General features: G+C 33.1%; 1 protein-coding gene across 1 annotated transcript in view; it reads left to right on the top strand.

Moving 5' to 3' along the window:
* The window catches only part of LOC126967867 (uncharacterized), a 207536-nt gene that overhangs the window by 63501 nt on the left and 124964 nt on the right, over nt 1-19071 (top strand). The window contains exon 2 of the mRNA XM_050812556.1: nt 9528-9732. Coding sequence (XP_050668513.1) covers nt 9672-9732 — 61 coding nt within the window. The 5' untranslated portion in view covers nt 9528-9671. The remainder of the gene's footprint in view (nt 1-9527; nt 9733-19071) is intronic.

The raw sequence follows: 19071 nt of genomic DNA on the forward strand, positions 1-19071 counted from the left end.
CTGATAATGGGGTGTGCCAGACCAGAGATGACAGCAATACTCCATGTGTGGCCGGACCTGCGCTTTGTACAGCGCTAGAATGTGGGCCGGCTTTAAGTATTGCCGTGCTCTATTAATGACGCCCAGTGGTGCAGTTATATAAAATCCACTCGGAATCATATTTTCAAAATATTATTCCTTTTTATTTTCAAACATATTATTAAAAAACTGCATTTCTTTTTATATCGTATGAGTGTTGATTTTTTTATATAGTCAAACTTTGTATTGTTAACTGTCCTTTAGGAGTTTGTGAAATTGCGAAAAAAAAGATATTCTTTTACAGGGATATGTTACTTCAAGCAAGTATATTTCTACGAGAACGGTTTGTACTTTAAACCATATTATGACAGAAGTAAAAACTTCTTCAAAGCTAAGTTAATAATAAGAAAATATACAATTTTTTCTCTGTAATCATAAAGTTATAACATCTACAGTCTTAGATTAATTTTAAGATGCCATTCAGTGTCAAGATGCCACGCACACAAGCATCTAATAGTTGCCGTCATAAAAAACCTATTGTTAAAAGGCAGTGCGGTATCTAGTTTGGAGCTCAGCGGAGACCAATCCTTAATTTAAGTTTTGCAGTATTGAATTATTAATTTGTGTATTATATAATAGCCAAGAATTCCACTAACCTGAACGGTTGTAGCATAGCAAACTGTGATGCCCCAGTCTTATTTAAGACCCACAAAATATAATAATACTTTTCACTTTAAAAAACTGTGGGACCCAATAATGCATGGAGAGTAGGTAATATATAAGTGCGGAAAGTATGTTATTTCTTCACGAGTTTTGGTTTGTTGCAAAGTCAAAGTCAAATTCAATGTTCTTTATTGCTAGAGACATTTACAGCTAAATTTGTTATAAATTTAAGAGTAGGCACTTATTTCGTCTTGCAAATATTCCAGTGGTTTCGTTTTATTATTAGTCTTGACAGACAGGCAATTGATATTCCAGTGGTTTAGTTTTATAATTATTATGATAAACTAAAAGTAATCAATAATTACTGGTAAATTCAAGTCTGGCCAACGAAAAGCCATACCTAAAAGACTCTCCAATCACAATAATTAATAAAATGTTTAAAGATAATGTAGTAAGTAAAATCACAATAAATTATAATATTAAGAATAAGATTGGTGCTATTAATACTTCGTTTGTTAATATTCGTGTATTGTGGAAAAAATTTTTTTTTTTTAATATCGTTAATAATTTAAATACCATTAATTACCACAGGGAAGAGTGCAATAACAGTAATTTATCTAAATTAAATTTATAATTTTCTTTCTTAGACTTATTTTGCCTACTAAATAGCATGTTACAAGAAAAAATCTCATAATTGATTAATATCAGCATAAATTAAAAAAAAAAAGATTATGTGGCGCTGACGGACATTTTTTCTTGACGAGTATACGCACTTGCTATTTTTTGTTACATAATATTTGGCTATTGTACCTTCTTGTGTCCGCTTGTAGAGCTTCAATCTATCTTGAATAGGCATAACTGCCTTTCAAGTTGTTCCAAATTGTTTTCAAATTAGACGCAATTTTGAAATTAATTAAAAGCGGCGAAATCAAAACGGAAGCATAAGACTCAACGATTCCAATTTCACCGTGCAAACAGTTTTACGAGGCTTGAATAACGAATATCGAATGATAATGGTACGGATGACTGAATGAGTGAATTGGTGCTAATGTTCTGTAGCAAATTGAACGGGAACTACTGATGAACGAATCAAACGCTGCGATTGTTTGCAAAACGGGATTGCCTTTGGATGCTGTTAAATAGAAACATTTTTCTGACGGCGCTGATTAAACTCAATCCTTGCTTCATTTTCTCACTCGTTGCATATTGCAAATGTTCCGTCTTCCTTTGGTCTTTGTTGATAAGGAAATATTTTTTTTCCATTTTATTTCTAACCAACAGCCATTTATCTAAAGTATACTACAAACTTAGAAAACAAAAAGCCATTTACAGAATCTCGCTTGTTTGAAACAAAGTATAAGTTTGCAATAAGCAATAAAGAAAGATCATTGTTTTATAACCTTATATTCAAGCCCTATTTTGTGTAGTATTCATTGTTTACGTTTCGCAATGCACAACCTATAATGAACTGTTTTTGATACAAAGAATATTGCAATTTTTTCAGCTGTGCCTAATATTTGATATTAAAATATTAAATCCATGTTGCTTTACTAATAATATATCCTCTAGTAGTTTTCTTCTCTTGAAGTAATTTCTATAAATTGGTTCTGGAGTTTTGAGTTTATTCGCTACCCAAAGTGTTATTTTTCTCTCAATAATATACACTTTCTGAAAAAATAAACAACACTTAAAAAGATGTTGTGTTTTGGACATTTCCTCATCCAATTTTGGTGATAACAGAAATTACCAAAAAGCACAGTAAATGTACACATAGAAAGAATAAAAACTAGTAGGGAAGATGTTCTACTTACTCGCAGTCGCGCGCTAATCCTGAATGATACAACGCTAGTAAGGAATATGTTCTTACTAGCGATGCCATGAGCTTCATGCTACACTCGCCCTTTCTCACACTCTCTCTCTCATCTCAATCGGTCTCAATCTCCCTCTCCCTCTTCTTGGATAAAAACGTCCCACATTTTCGTGACACTATTGCGATTCATCCGTAAAAAGATAACCTTCATGCGCGCAAAGAAGTCACTGCAACAATTAGAGGTACATTTAGCGTTTAAGTTATGATAATAATTATTCTGTACGATTATTATGTGTAAGAGTAGTTTTAGTTTTTTTATTTTAAACTCATAAACTACTTGACTAGTTTTAAAAGTCCTATAACTAATAGAATGGAATATTATCACTGAGGCGTTAATTTACTTAGGCTTTTTTGGAATTTGTCTTCTTTTACAAAGAGCAAATAAAATGTTATGAAAAACTACACAAACCACGAAGTGGGAGAGGTTCTCTATACATATGGTGTGTGGGTTAGTAATGCACTGGATGGCCTTAGAAATAATCTTGGTATAAAGTTATAACTGATGATAAACAAAGAAAATGCAAAATGTTTACAATATCGTTGACAACACTGACACTGTCAATATGTTAATTCTGAAGTTTTCCTAATGACAAGCTGCCTTGCAAATAAACGCGGGAAACGTTATACGTCCGAACAAACCATTCGTAAGCAAAATATCTATTTATAAACATTTTACATATTCTTCATTTATGCTTAGTTATAGCTTTATGGCAATTTCATTTGTAAGGCCCAAAGAGTTAAAATATATCATATTCAATGTAATAACGTAACGTTATGATACCTAATATGATTTCGACCGTATCAGTAAAGAGTAGTGGCATTAGGACGTGGACAAGAGAGGAAAAAAGCACATTAGAAATAAAAAAAGAAACCCGTGTTTCTCTTGAAGTCAAAGTTTTAGTATGAGGGACTAACGAGAGTTACGGGTTACCTAATAATAATTAGTGACTCCTACAACACTAGACGAATCACAGAAACGTTGCTGGCCTTTTTAAAATATGTATGCGCCTTAAAATGCGTATTGTCCGGGAAACTTACGCGGTGTAAGGAGTTTGTTGCCATCGTTTGATTGTAGGTATGAAACAGAAAATAACAAATTGTTTAGATACGAAAGAGCGACATCTCAAGTCAATTTCCTAATATGCAATTATTGGGGTTGAGAAAGTTATCAAGTGTAAAGTAGAACCTGTAGATGGAGCCACAAACTGAGAGTTGAACGAGACATATCTGGATTTACGAAAGATATGACACTCGAACTGTTGGCTCACTGGAAGAGCGCTCGGACGGAACCCAAGAGGTCGCGGGTTTGAGTCCCGCATCGTTCATAAATTTTGTTTACATATTTAATTTAATAAGTCCCAGAAGTGAGGGATTAGACTTTAAAAAATAACAAATAATTTAGATTTCAATCATTTTATATTTCGTGAACGCTTATGTCAAAACATTAAAAAATATAATTCAAAATATCCTCGAAATAATATTCTGAAGTGTGAAATGCCAATGGAGTGCTACGTGTCTGCACGTAATAAATATTTAAATCTTCGGTATGCATCACGTATTGAAGTATATTGCTAAAACCTTTTCTTAAAATTTGTTGGAATATAACATTTCTCACAGCAGCTTTTATTGATGAGTGATATAAAGTTTTTAATGCTGAACTAAAAAAGAAATACTTCCTTGCACATTTGCAACACCAGGTGTCTTAGAGATGTAGGTATTGCTGAAATTCGAATGGGAGAGTGCTCTTTGCTTGAAAGTTTCTAAATTTAAATTAAAAAACTACAAAACATTCGAAAATTTATGTTTTTCTGAAAAGAAGGGGCATAAGACCCATAACGGGCTTCTTTTTTTAGTAAAATTTCGTCAAAAAAGATTCATAAATTTAATTGCCTGAAGACGAACGCTCTATTCCTAATCTATGGTATCATTAAGAAAGCCACTTAATATGGTATAAAACATTTTACAACACAAAAGTCTATTTCCAACTTTTTGAATTTCATAACACCTTAATTTTGTTTATTTTCTGGGATCATGTATAAGCATAAACATCGCCCAACAAAAAATATTACTAACTCGACTTAACGGAGTAGTAGCTGTAACAGGTCTACGTTTGTTTCTGGTGTTAACATTATCATTATCACAGTTCTAGAAAATTCGCTAATGTACCCATAGTATATATAACATTACATTATCAAGAATATTTTGAGAGGCAACAGTTAAAATGTTTATTTTTGTATTAAAATTTTGCTCTCAATCTAAAAAAATGAGGACCTGGGTTATAAATAGCTCAAATAACCCTCTTCTGCAGGAAACAATGATGGTATTAATATCAGCTGCATTACCACAACTATATACTAAAAGATAGGTATATAGATAATAATATAGAATATACTAAAGTAAAAAGTAAAGTCATGTATTTTAAGTATCAAAATTAGGTTAAAGATTTTATCTAAGTAGCGTCTGAATTTCTTTGTCCACGTCACATTGAAACATGTATTGCATATCTTCAGTAATGAACATTTTCTTTCCTTCTATTGTACACTGTGATTGTGTGGATGCTTACAATACAGACATATACATAGACAAGTACAGTATAGAAATAAGTGACGTTTTTATTATACAAAAACATGGTTTAGTTAAAAAATACAAAAAAAAAATAAACCGCTAGTTACAGGTAGTTTTATACGCGATGATACGCTGTTCGTTGCCCCTTTTCTTTGTTGCTTACCGCTTTCAGTACAAGTATCAAGTATTGGGGCGCGTCTTTGTGTACTATATATTATATAATATACATCCGTAGCATTTGCAGAGCTTCCGCTCGCGAAGGACACATAGAAATGGATTTTAGGAAATCATGAGATAACGTGACAAAAAATTACTCAATACTTTGTTTATTGAAAGAGGACAATTAACGAGAATACACGCGGGTCACCTGATGGTATGTGATCAACACGGCCCATATCTCTTGGAACACCAGAGGAATAAATAGCGTCATCGACCTCATAAAGGCATATATAAACGTACATATGAACCGAAATCACTTTGGTACGTGGTGATCTATCCTTGACGTGTTCTATTTTGGTGTATGTATGTGTAGTATGTGGACCGATGATCGCTTACCATCAGTTCACATATACTCCAGTTTGTCATTCTCTTTAAAACAAATCCTGATAAAATTTGCCTGGCTGTTACTATGATAACCTGGAACGAACAGCAAGACATTTTAAAGTTGGTATTCCAGAATTACATAAGTTTTTTTTTTATATAACCAGTTGACACTCGAATTTTACTTATCTGTGTACATTTTCAAAACTTAGCTGCTGCAGATTAAACGACAAGCTATCTCTACTGAAACACTAGATCAAAACTAAGCTTATCAACGTTATCCAGATTTTGGAGAGACTCCAAAACATCGGCCTGCTTACTTATCGCGGATGGCATTCAAATTATTTTATACGCTTCCCATTTTAAACGACATCTTGTGTATTCAGGCTGATTTTGCAATCGGATTTTACCAATTTTCGTAATTCGCTTGTGGGATTCGAATTCGAGTATTGAATGGCTGTTACCAAGCATTAAAACTGTGTCATGTATTTGAAAAGCGGGATATTTAACTTATACTTCGTTTTTAATTGAATTAATTGTTATTATTTAATTGTTTCGCTTCGTGACATGGTAAAAAATAAACCCTTGTAAGATCACTTAAAGTGATAACAATGGGTTACGGCCTCTAGAAAACTTCTGCATAAGTTCGCAGCAGCAGAATATTATGTCTATCTATTAGAAACATCAAGTAACAACTTATATGGCGGAGATTTTTTTCACATTGATTATTTAATTATTACAATCTCTAAAACGATTTTAATATGTAAGATCCCTTAATCTTTCGGATATGAATTTTCTAGTAACCCCAAATCTTTTAGATTATGCGAAATTATTAGAAAAATGTAAGGTAATGATAAAAAATACACAAACACTACTGTGTCATGACAAAGCTTTGAATCTTATGGCACTATACTTAGAAAGTAGAAGACCATCAGTCAATGTTAACGGAGTGACAACCACTGGAGCTGCAAAGCGAATGGGTTACCTGGGGTACCACAGGGTTAATTTTCGGTCCTGTTCATGTAAAAAATAGTTTTGTTTCTGATAACACTTCATTAATTTTTTTCATTAAGTTTCAGTTCTAAGCATGGGGAACCACTTAAATTTATTGATGTTTATCTTTTTTGAATAAAAATCCTAATGCGGTTTACAGAATACATCTACTTACCAAATTTCAACAGTATAGTTTTTATAGTTTCGGAAAAAAGTGGCTGTTACAAACGGACAGACAGACATGACGAATCCATAAGGGTACCGTTTTTTGTCATTTGGCTACGGAACCCTAAAAAAAGCTATTCGCAATGAAATCAAGTGAGTGAAACAACCGAAGTGAGCGGGCGCGAGATACTGAGTGCTCATTGGTCAGGTAACGATTACAACAAATCGTAATTGGTCATTGTCACAACATGTATATTTTGAGAAAATAAATGCCTTTTTATGCCTTTATATCAGATATAATGTCTAATGGCTACAGTGGATTTACAACGTTCGTCCTATATAAGGCTTTAAGGTATTAATTAGGTTGATGATTTTACTCTACTATAAATCCGTGGAACTTGTTATAATTATGATGAATATTTCCACGCAAATTGTTGTCCCCAATGTTTGTTTTGGTACTTAAATGTAAATAATTGCCAGTAATTATTAGCGCTAACCGCATGCATTATTGTAACCAGATGATTTGATTGCGAGCAATTCATCAACAATGCATTTGAATATATATTAGCATAGTATTAACATGAATTGTGGAGTTAAGTGATTATAAGCCTTTGTCGGCTTACATTTTTTTATTTTTTTTTATGAAAATAAGGGACGAGACGAGCTGGACGTTCAGCTGATGGTTCAATTGATACGCCCTGCCCATTACAATGCAGTGCCGCACAGGATTCTTGGAAAACCCCAAAACTTCTGAGCTGCATTACAACTGCGCTCGTCATCTTGAGATGTTAAGTCTCATTTGCCCAGTAAATTCACTAGCTACGGCGCCCTTTAGACCGAATCACAGTAATGCTTACACATTACTGCTTCACGGCAGAAATAGGAGCCATTGTGGTACCCATAATCTAGCCGGTATCCTGTGCAAAGCCTCCCACTGGTAAAACATACAGAATTATAGAATTCAAAGTGCCTCAAATATAAAATAAGGTATTTCACATTAAAACTGGTTTTGCTTCAGATAAAAATTCACCTTAAATTTTTCTCCCTTTTTACATAAAATTAAGCTTTGGACCGAAGTTTGTTTCTAAAAAGAAAATTATTTTATTTATTTTTCGTATTCTACTCAGAAAACCCTTTCATTTCTCCTCTGGGAACTGCGTGTATGCCTTTAGAAAGCAATGCTATACGAAGCATTCAATAAATAGTGAAAATGAGGTGCAAACTCTTTGGAACCAAAAAGAGAAGTGGATAAAATTTTATTACGTGGGTTTATAAGTATTTATGCTTGAATAAATTTACTATGGCACAAATTAATCAAGATTTACAGGATAATTAAGGTGCAAATTCTCCACCGTAATTTACAGTTGCACGTTAGTGCACCTATTTTAAATTTGGAAGGTCAACTTCCAAAGATGACCCTTACCCGGGTTGCCCAATAATGGTAATGACCGAACATTACTGGTTATAAAAGTTGTGTTAATTTTTTTTCATCGTGTCACATTTATAATTGAAGAAACAAAGATTTTTGCTGATAGTACGCATCGTATTTTATCCGAACGCAAAGGTAATGAATACTCTGCGCACTGAGTTACCATATTGCTTACCGTTGCCCAAAAAACAAATGAGACTAAGCATTCCTCGAAAGAGTTACAGCACGATCCTAAATTTTTATAAGCTGGATGTACAAAAATAGATTCAAATTCATATTCAAAAAAGTCGTTTGGTCGGAAAGATCATGATGAGATGGGCTCTCTTTTAAGCAATTGTAAAACGGTAGTCATGGTTGAATAACCTGACCATGAATCTGCTATTACTGGCTCTTTATTTACAGAAGAATACAAACTGCGTTCAGAACAAATAAAACTAGGCCAACTAGGAGAAATTGTTTTGTTTCATCAAGATAATGCCATCGCTCACAGATCCGCTTTTGTTATAGCTGCTATTGGGGATGCTGGCATCGAAATGATGATACTTAAGTATCATCGAAAAATATAATATAATCGAAATACTCGGCATATTCGATTCGATATCTGAGCTAGTGCCCAGTGATCTTTTTCCAAACTTGAACGATTATTTGAAAGGACAGATATTGAAAGACAAGATGATGAAGTCCTAGACGCAGTAGGACAGTGTCTTTCAAGGGTGGAAGATGAAGGGATTTTAAAGAAAGGAATTTTAAGTTTGAGAAAATATATTCAAAGTGCAGTAGTCTAAAAGGTGACTATGTCGAACAATAAAATTATATTTACTAAAAAATTACCGGCAAACTCTCAACAGCCTCACTTTATGTTAATCAGACTACATACACTCAAGGCAAATCGCGAATGTCCTGCATCTTAAAATAAAAATATACTCACTCACTCAGAGTGGAAACGAATTTAATCCAAATATGCCGCCCCACCAATGTGAAAGAGTATAATGGGCTATTTTGTCTCCAATCTGAACCTAAAAGTTTTCTGAATAAAATACTGGCTTTGTTATTAACTTAAAATATAGCTATACTTTATTTATACTTAGAGGACTTTTAATTTATATTGGTTAAATAGTTTTTTAGCTTATCCATTACAGGAAAACATTGTATCAAATCTTTCTGTATAATATTAGTTTAGATATTACCAGCAATTTCGAACAGCTAGACGTACAACGATTAACAATTATCAAGTTTGATTGCAATATTTTCTCCGCGTACTTAATGTTCTATTTCTTCTTTCAGGTACATTATGACGAAACTGAAGAAACTTATACAATGAAGATTAGTGACTAAACTAATTGTATTAATGTTGAAAGATATGTAGATTGTGTAGGTTGTGCTAGAAAATAAAATGTGATCATAAACAGTTGTAATTTATCAATCAAAATGAGGGTGCTGGAAAACGTCGTGTTGATAGTCCTGATTTGTATGGCGCTGTTATTAGTTGGTAAGTGATTTATAATAATGATTTCATTTATTTTTTGATTTACAGTAAATTTAATTTAAAAAGACGAGCTTTATGCTTACGAATTCACAACGGAAGTGAAATATTTAACGGTGAGGTTAAGGTAATAACATTTCCAAATGCATAAAATTTATAATGATGTATAAACTAGTGGCCACAACTTCGTTCATTTGTAAGAATGATTATTTTTAATGTAAAACGTGCAATAAAAAATTATTTGCACCTATTTTGTTCAGCATTAAATAATGAGCTAGGCAACGCTGAATGTCTTCGTGAATATTTTGGAAAGCCGGTCCAGTAGTTCCAAAGATTGGCATGTACAAAAAACTGACACAGTCAGACGGACATTTAAAATAATTGTGTTCGCTACACTACCTTTGTCACCTACAACCGGTTTTTAGGAAAAATATCCGAAATGCAAATACGTTGACTTTGCAGTAATTGTATTTTAGTAATCTATTTCAGCCGGAAGTTGTCCATAGCTGACAAAGGCCTCCCCCAAAGATCGCCATGATAATAGGTCCTGCGCTGCCCTCATCCAACCAATTCCACCGGTCTTGACCAGATTGTGGGTCCATCTTGTGAAGCGCGTACCAACACTACATCTTCCGGTACGTGATGGCCATGTGCCCTGCCAACTGCCACTTCAGTTTCGCATCCATTTGGGGTATGTCGGTGACTTTGCTTCTCCTATGGATCTCCTCATTTCAGATTCCCCTCGCAGGAAAACTCCGAGCATAGCCGTCTTTATTGCCCTCTGTACAACAATGAGCTTCCTCATAAGGCCCATAGTTAACAATCACGTCTGCGTTCCGTATGTCATCTCTCGCTCAACCGGTTAAAAGTAGTAGTAATAATAATAGATTACTATAATATACCTAAGTGTGATAGCTCAGTGTCATTCAACAACATATAAAGTGGTCAACGCGCCTTAAGAAGTTTTTAAAAATTATGTTCCTTATTTTTTATAATATTATGGTTCAATTAACACTATTTTATTCTGTCTGTTTCATTAATTGTCAGTTATATTTTGACAAAACTGCAACTGGTAATTATTGATTCCACAGTGGCTGTGTGAGGCAAGTATATGCTTGCAAATCGCTAGGTTGTAGAATGCCAGACGTCAACATGATGCGGAAGAAATTTCGCATTTTGACGTAATAATGTTCGGAGAAGTAAATCGGCTGCAAATATATTATATATATTCTCATATACTTCATTGCAATATATTTTATTGATTTGCAAACTTCACTGTCTTCGTGCTAGTACCATACTAATGTTTAAACCATAGATTAATGATTGGTTTATATATCACCACTAAAAGATTTAGGCATTTAAGAATTCATACTCATAAAGTATTGAAATCTCTTTCAAAAAATATATTTTGTCAATTTAGTCAAATTGACGCATATAAAAAACTCCAATTCGCCATATTTGTTAATTGGACAAAGCTGTCATACCAAGATACTGTCGCTGCGCTCCAACTGGAAATACTACGCCCGTAGGCGTACTCGAGTCAGTCTCTTGTGGTCTCGTGGCGACAATGTCTGACGTTGACGTGTCAAAATGTCATGTTCTGTCAAACTTTTAATTAATTTCAATGTAACATGAACCGTATGTTATAAAATTTTAAAGACGCCAATGAGTGTTAAGATGCTATTCACACATGCATCTATTGTTCTTTGGTAGTGCAGTATCTAGGTGTAGCGCAGCGAAGACTAATCCATGATCTAAGTATTAAACTGAATAATTCTCAAAATTGTTTTATTTTTTATGAAAATATGCGATGAAAAAAATAAAAAACAAAACATTAAAAAAACGGCAGGCTAAAGTGGAACTGTGCTGGGATTCACGCATATGGTGCCTTAGGACGGGTAAAGACGTTGAGGCAGATCCCGAAAACGATTGCGTGACGATCTTGTTTTTGTACAATAATACCTGATTGAAACTGTCAGATGACCGCGATAAATGGAGTAAAGCAAGGCCCAACATTGGGATCCGATAAGCTAATAAAAAAAACCTTATGAAAGTGGAACATACTGGTAATGAATGCAAAAAATTTAAATAAATTCCGTAAACTTAAATAAGTTTCTACCAAATAATTGGTAATTATTTCAGCAACAAAAAAATTTAAGGTTCCTGTACAAGAATAGAAAATTTTACACAATGAAGCGCCCACGATAAGCATAGCTAAAATTCTTTTCGCCTTTGCGAACCCGGAATTCTTTATAAATTCCAGAGATATTCAAGCCATCGCGGCAAGCAAACCGAAAATGTGTTTTCATTAAGGCTGACAAAACTTTTAAATGATCAGGAGATTCGACAAAATTCAAAAGTTTTTGTGTACAAATTATGAAAAAGATCCACTTTGTTAAATTAATATAGAGAGTAAGAACTTATTTTTAGGCCCGTAACTTCTTCTCGCTTTAAGTTTAATTTGAAACAGCTTTGCTTTGCATAGCAATTATTATTTTGTTAATTAATAACTTAATCAATAATTTCTTGCTATACATAAGGAAATAATCATCTTACTAATACTCTATACATAAAGCGTGTGTAATGTAAGCGAGATAAATAATGGCACAAGAAACGGAGATTTCAATTAAAGAAATAGTGTGACCTAAACGTCACAAAATTATTTCGTAAAATAAGCTCCCCCTGTTATTATAATGAAATTATTTCATAGTAGAACTGCCAAACCTGTGCGTCAGTAAATTCTATCATAGTCCATTCAAAACAAATATTGGATGTAAAAATAATAATGGGTCCCAAATCGAAATAAAAACTATCCTATTTCTCTAGTTGGACTAAGTCGCACTCCATGAAGTTATCGCTTTTACAATCGGTTCATTAGCATAGAAGTTTATTGGAAACAAACATCAGAACACTGTATATACTTATATTATTAAGCTGACACGGCAAACGTTGTTTTGCCATATAAATTATTTTTAGAGTTAGACCGTTTCTTGGACATTGCAACAATACTTTATTTTTCTATTAAATTTTTTTCTAAAATAAACGTAGCCTAAGTTACTCCTTATCACAACAGCTACCTGCCACTAAAAGTCCCGTCAAAATCGGTCCAGCCATTTCAGAGATTAGCCGGAACAAACAGACAGACCAAAATTGTAAAACATGTTATTTTATATTTTAAGAAGAAACGGTTATTTCAATATAACAAACAGACAGTCCTATTGTATCTATATGTATAGAATATATAGAATATATCTTCTTAAGATAAGATAATAATCTACTTGAACAAAGTCACAGAAAACAATTGTTGAGTGTTAAATAAAATTGTAAGCACGAATATTCATGTTTACATGTAGCATGACGTAGGTTCATACGAAATTCCTTCGTCAGTCTTATTAAGTAGAAAGCTTAGAGATATGAATATTAGGGAAATATTTTCGTGATCGTAAAATTTGGGTGACGCTTGTGTTTTCCGCATAACATTACTTGATTTTCCTTTATGGAATTATCTGGTTGCTTCTGCATTATTCATGTGCTTGATATATTGAAATTGATAAAAACGTTGTATAATAGAACATTTCTATATGAAATTGAGATTGACTTCTACGATGTTCGTAGAATTGTGTGACGATCTTTGTCGAGATATTATTTCTCTCGTTTGATTTGGTAGTTCTGATGAATAATAATAATAACAGCAACCTGAGACGTTTCATCCCAGGGTGAATAACGGTGTAGACCGCTATGGCTTCTGATGTTTTGTGGTGTACTATGACTCATATAATATTCCAACTCAAGTATTTAAAAATAGGATTTAAAATCAATTGATAAACATCAATAACTACGATCCATTCAAAAATGTGTGCCTCAGTTCTGAGAATAACGGTCGCAAGATCGGTCGCAAGGTCGCAACTCAGTGGGCTTTTTTACACGATTTTTATTAACTTCACTTGCACTTGTTTGTTTGTTTGTAACCTACTCATTTGGGTGCGATTATGACCCACTTTAAACGGCCAGATTTCGTTCAAACTTCGTTGATTTATCGAGGACCGATGAAAATACATTAATTTGATAAAATTATTCCATTAGCTTTTCAACCAAAGCGTGTTTTTTAGTTTTTTTAAACTACTTTTATTATTGTGATAAGATTTGGTCATAATATAACAGGGTCATAGTATATCATAAGCTGGGAAGTAACAATATAACCATACTAAGGTTTTTTTATTCATTAAAAAATAAAATAGTTTAAATTTTTATTATTTCTTTAAATTTTTCTCTGAATGATTCCTTAGGATTTAGGTTGTAAATTGCGCAAAAATCTATTGCAGCACAAAAAGATGCTATTACATAGGCTGCACTAAAAGTATCGGGAATGGAATATTTCCACTGTTCCTGTCATATTAAAAAATTTTAATTGAAAACTCCTTTGATTTAAAAATCGAATACCATTTATTTATTTAAAAAAAGATTCTCGGTCTTGTCAAACTTGTTTAGTCGGTGAGAAAATGGAATTGACTCGAGAAAATTCTCGAGCGATGATTTATTATGACTTTCGAAGTGGTTTAACACAAAAACAGTGTGTTGACCCAAAACAAAAAGCAATTAATACATTTTTAAATAGTAATGTTGTGTCACTTCCTTGATTCCCGAAATTTTCAGTACCGCCCTCGGCTGCACTGCCCCATAATAATATACCATAAGACATACTACAACACTAACTGAAGTGACCTAGTCGCGGCGTATCTATATACTATTTAAGTTTACTTCGTCTTAAACAACTTGGATTCTATTCACTATGAATATGAGTGAAGTATTATCATATTACGGCACAAATATATAAGGTATCAAAATCAATTGTATGTCTCCAACATTCATTGCTATGCAAATGACAGCAGCGGAGACGTATACAATACAGGACTCTCTAGGAAAATATCCAATATTGCCATGAGAATTTTCTATTAAATCATCTCTTTAAAAGATAACGGAATGGAGTAAAATGAATCTTGTTCATTATAAACCTTGTCAATTATTATGACGACTATATGAGTCGTGCCCGTCGAGCCCATCATTAGATATTAAAAGCTTATTCGAAGTGGTGTCCATTGGCTGCAGTGCAGTCCTTTAAACGTTGAGGGCAGTTATCAATAGAAGCACGCACTCTTTCCGTGGGAAAATTCTTGAAGTTGGGATTGGGTTTCGTGGACTTCTTTAGGGACCCAAATTATCGTGGCGTTTAGAGCAAGCCGTACTCTCTAAAACTGACCATAAATCATAATCCAGCGGATTAAGATCGGGCCTAAACGACGGCTAGTCTTCAGGTCTGATTCACATCGGCAATAGTTTTTTTTTATTATAAACAGAACAAAGTCTGTCGGGTCAGCAAGTAGTTATATATTATTTTTCCAGATATCAATCACTTTCTGGATTGTAGATTGAATTATTTTATTATATTTTGAAACAATTTGACCCAGAAATCACCATTTCTTTTTCAGGTTTCGAAATGTCAAATATAGCATTTTATTACTACCTTATCCCAGAATAAACAAGTTTATAAATGACCTGATAGTCCGATAATGCCTGAACAATTTTTGATTTATCAATATGTGCGTTAGCTTACTTCATATTCAAAATACGAAGGAGCTTAGATCAAGCACAGCTGACTGTTTACGACTTGTCAATCAAAATTGGTAACAGCAATAATAGATCCGCTTTCCTTTTCTGTCTTGCTGTATCTTAGTTAAAGATCTTCTCCCCCGCAGTCTTTGTTTCTCTATACACAGTATATTGAAAGTTTATCATTAAAACGTTTAATCTTCGTCTATTGCTAGATTGGCCGGTAAGTGAAGTGGCCTTGTCTTTATTTTAAAATGAATATTATGTTTTGGTTAGGCTTTCAAAATTTGTAAGGAATCCGGAAAGTTAATAGGCAATTAGTTACAAGGCGCTAAATCCAATTTACCATTTAAAGATCGCCCTTTACAGTTAAAGAAATAATCTCAAAACTTGCCAGGCATATTAAATAACCTTCCCAAGTTCTTTCTTCTCAACAAAGAAGTTCATAACTCAGTTTTATTATCGAAATTGGCTATCATTTATTCACAACACAGTGTTGCTATTTTCCTATTGATAAAATTATTATTCAATAAGGAAACTTCCATTCTTTGCAGCATTTCCAGGTCGATTCAATACGACATCATTGTGAAAAACATTTTATCGCAGTTGTAACTTAAAGTTAAGGATAATTATACTGCTGTAAAGGGAAAAGCCGTGAACTTGCAAATGTTAATGTGAAACGATAGTGAAGTTTTGTTGATGTCAGTTATAGCACTAACGCTATTTTCAAAACGAAATTCAAAAGTGTTTTCATAATCAACTTGAATACAAACACGTGAATTTTGAAAAGTTTTGACCATTCTCAATAGGCTAATGATTTTTACCAGAAGGCTTCTTTACTGCGCGTATTATCTAGCTCCTTGTTGACAGATATTGCTTGAACCCAAAGCCCTTGAACGCTGGAGTTCCCTAAACCTGATTACTATATCCTACACTTTTTCTTCTGCATTTCAATGATGTGTTCCTTTTTCATGATTTCTTCATTCCATGGAAATGACAAGTTAAATAAAAGACTAGAGTAACTTTGTTCTTGGGGCAACCAAACATTTACTTTTTAATAAATCTATTGAGATATGGTGATTTTTGGCATAGACGAGGCTTAAAATTTATAGAGGTCGAGCATAAAGTATAATGCCTAGCTGTTCTCAAAAAAGCGAATTCATTTCAAGTAAAGTATTTGTCCTTTATCCCTTTAATCCCTCCATCGTAGATGACATACAATTAATAATAATCTACTTGGAAAAAGTCATAGAAAACTATTGTTCAGTGTCTAATAAAAAGTTTGCACATATTATTTTAATACTCAGTATCGTTTCTTGCATTCCATTAAAAATACATTTTATGCAATATATTTACTATGCCGTAAATAAACAAAACCTAGTCCCAAGTTGTATAGATTTTCTATTGTTTTTGACATTATAAATTCAAGATATATGATTGCTTTCTAACTGACTTCAAAAAGGAGGAGGTTATCAATTCGATCGGTATTTTTCTTTATGTGCGTACACCCCGATTACTCTGAGATTTATGATCCGATTTACGTAATTTTTGAGTTCGATGCAGAATAGATGTCATTTGGTCCCATAAAAATTTTCCATACTTTGGCCCAGTAGTTTCCATTTTATGAACATTATATATGAAAATTTTTGGTAACCTCGATGATATAATTGTTTTTTGTGTACGGCTTCTTTAGGAGTTTTCATTCAGGTTGATTATATATTATAATTATTAACTGACACTAAATAGTTAAAAAAAAACTACTTTAAAAAAAACCGACTCTCAAACTGAAATCTGTCAAATAACTAAAAATTTCATACAATTATTAATTGAATGCTATACATATTGATAGCATTGAATTCGGTGCCAAGCCAAATGTAATAGTAAGTACCTACACTCGCCACGCGTGACTTTGGGCGGGATAGCTTCGTCGAGAACAAAACAACCCAAGCGGATAGACACGCGTGGCCAGACATCCTTAATAATTACAGTAAGCTGTTTATAATATTAAGTTTTATTTTGTTTAGGGCTTGGCACCGACTTAAAACTTATCAATAGTTAGCACATATAAATAATAGAATTTTATTAACATTAAAGGTAAGGGGGGTGTATTAAATTAAATTTTTAGATATTTCATAGTTTTTAATTTTTGAAGTCAGTTTTATTAAACGTTATCTTTTTTTGCTTAATTGCTTCAAATATATCTGTTGAGTAGGTAGTTTTGATTAATAACACTGCGATATTTTTATTACTAAAAAAGGCTCTTTGCCCTCTTGAATTAAGTTTAAATTTATCTATAAATAACAACCGCAACCGAACAGCGGATGAGGCATTATTATAAAAATGTAAATTAATTTACCCTTAAAGTAATTTTGTAATTTATTAAGCCTAGTAGAATTTGTAATAAGCAATTCCTTATTTCAAAGCTAACGAAACCTGATACATAATTTTTCATAGAAGTGAAATTTTATCAAGGTTGTAACGCATCACAAAATATTCTAGGGTGCAACATCATGCTATACGACTTCGACCACAGTATGCATTATCCTTCGTGTTCATCTCTTCTCATATCTAGAAAACACTGCACCTGAAAACAAGAAACCACCTATACATACTTGGAATATCTTCATCTGCAATCTTCAGAACAATAAGAAAAAGTAAATATAGTCGTCTTTGTACGCGACTTTTGATGAATTTAAATTTGCTCAAAGGTCAACTTATAAAGTAGAAATTTCTATGTGTGCTTAGCGTGCGGAATATTATTATTATGACTCCTGAAGAAATGAAATACGCACTTGTATTGAAATGTGCTATTATCGTATCTACCTGAAATTACTTTTGTAAAGTATTTCTTTCAATTTGATCGTATGTGCTATAGTGTAATAAAATCTAGTCAATAGGGAAACTATTCTAAAATTATGGCTTTCACAACACTATACAGCAGTTTTTTTATATTTATTTAAAGATTTTGTCATTTTCACACAGTACTGCGTTGTATGTCAGTACAGATAGCATAAGGGTGTGAGAGAATGAAAAGTGATACAGTTTTAGATTATTTTCTCAGTTGGCTAGGATTATAATAGTAATATTAATGTACGCACACAATTTGGTGGTAAGAATGGTTTATAGTTTGTTGTATTATTCAAATCTGAAAGTAACATTTAAAAGAAATACAAAATAATATTCACATCGATTGTGATTCTGGTATAGTTTTTCTGTAATCCTCGAAGCAAGGCCGCGTCGACTGACGTCACGTAAGTAGGTTCTTGGCAAGCGAACGATACATGTACAAAGCGATAATAGTATAATTTATTACTATAACATCTAATACCATTAGAGGAAGACAAATGACCGGATTATCGGGTGAGATAGATTGAGATATGGAACGCTAGTGTGAATTGGCAGGTGATTTGATCAGATAACACATAATCAATAAACTGCCTGGGCTTTACTTATACCGACTTGGTGATTAGAAATAGATTTGCCAAACGCTTTGGGATGACCTAACACAGTTTTTATATTTATCTTGCGCTCAGTATTACAAATGAAACTGTTGTTATTTCTAATGAATTATTTGAAATTACCTGTTAAAGAGGCAGTAGAAATATTGGATGATAAAATTTTAAAAATATATAAGCTGGGAAGAAAGGAGCTTTCTTTCACGTGCTAGAAAGCTGTGGAATTAAGTTCCTTGTGCGGTGTTTACGGCGGTACCTTCAAAAAAAGCGCGTACATCTTCCT

Source organism: Leptidea sinapis, chromosome 14, assembly GCF_905404315.1.
Source record: "Leptidea sinapis chromosome 14, ilLepSina1.1, whole genome shotgun sequence".
Lineage (NCBI taxonomy): Eukaryota > Metazoa > Arthropoda > Insecta > Lepidoptera > Pieridae > Leptidea > Leptidea sinapis.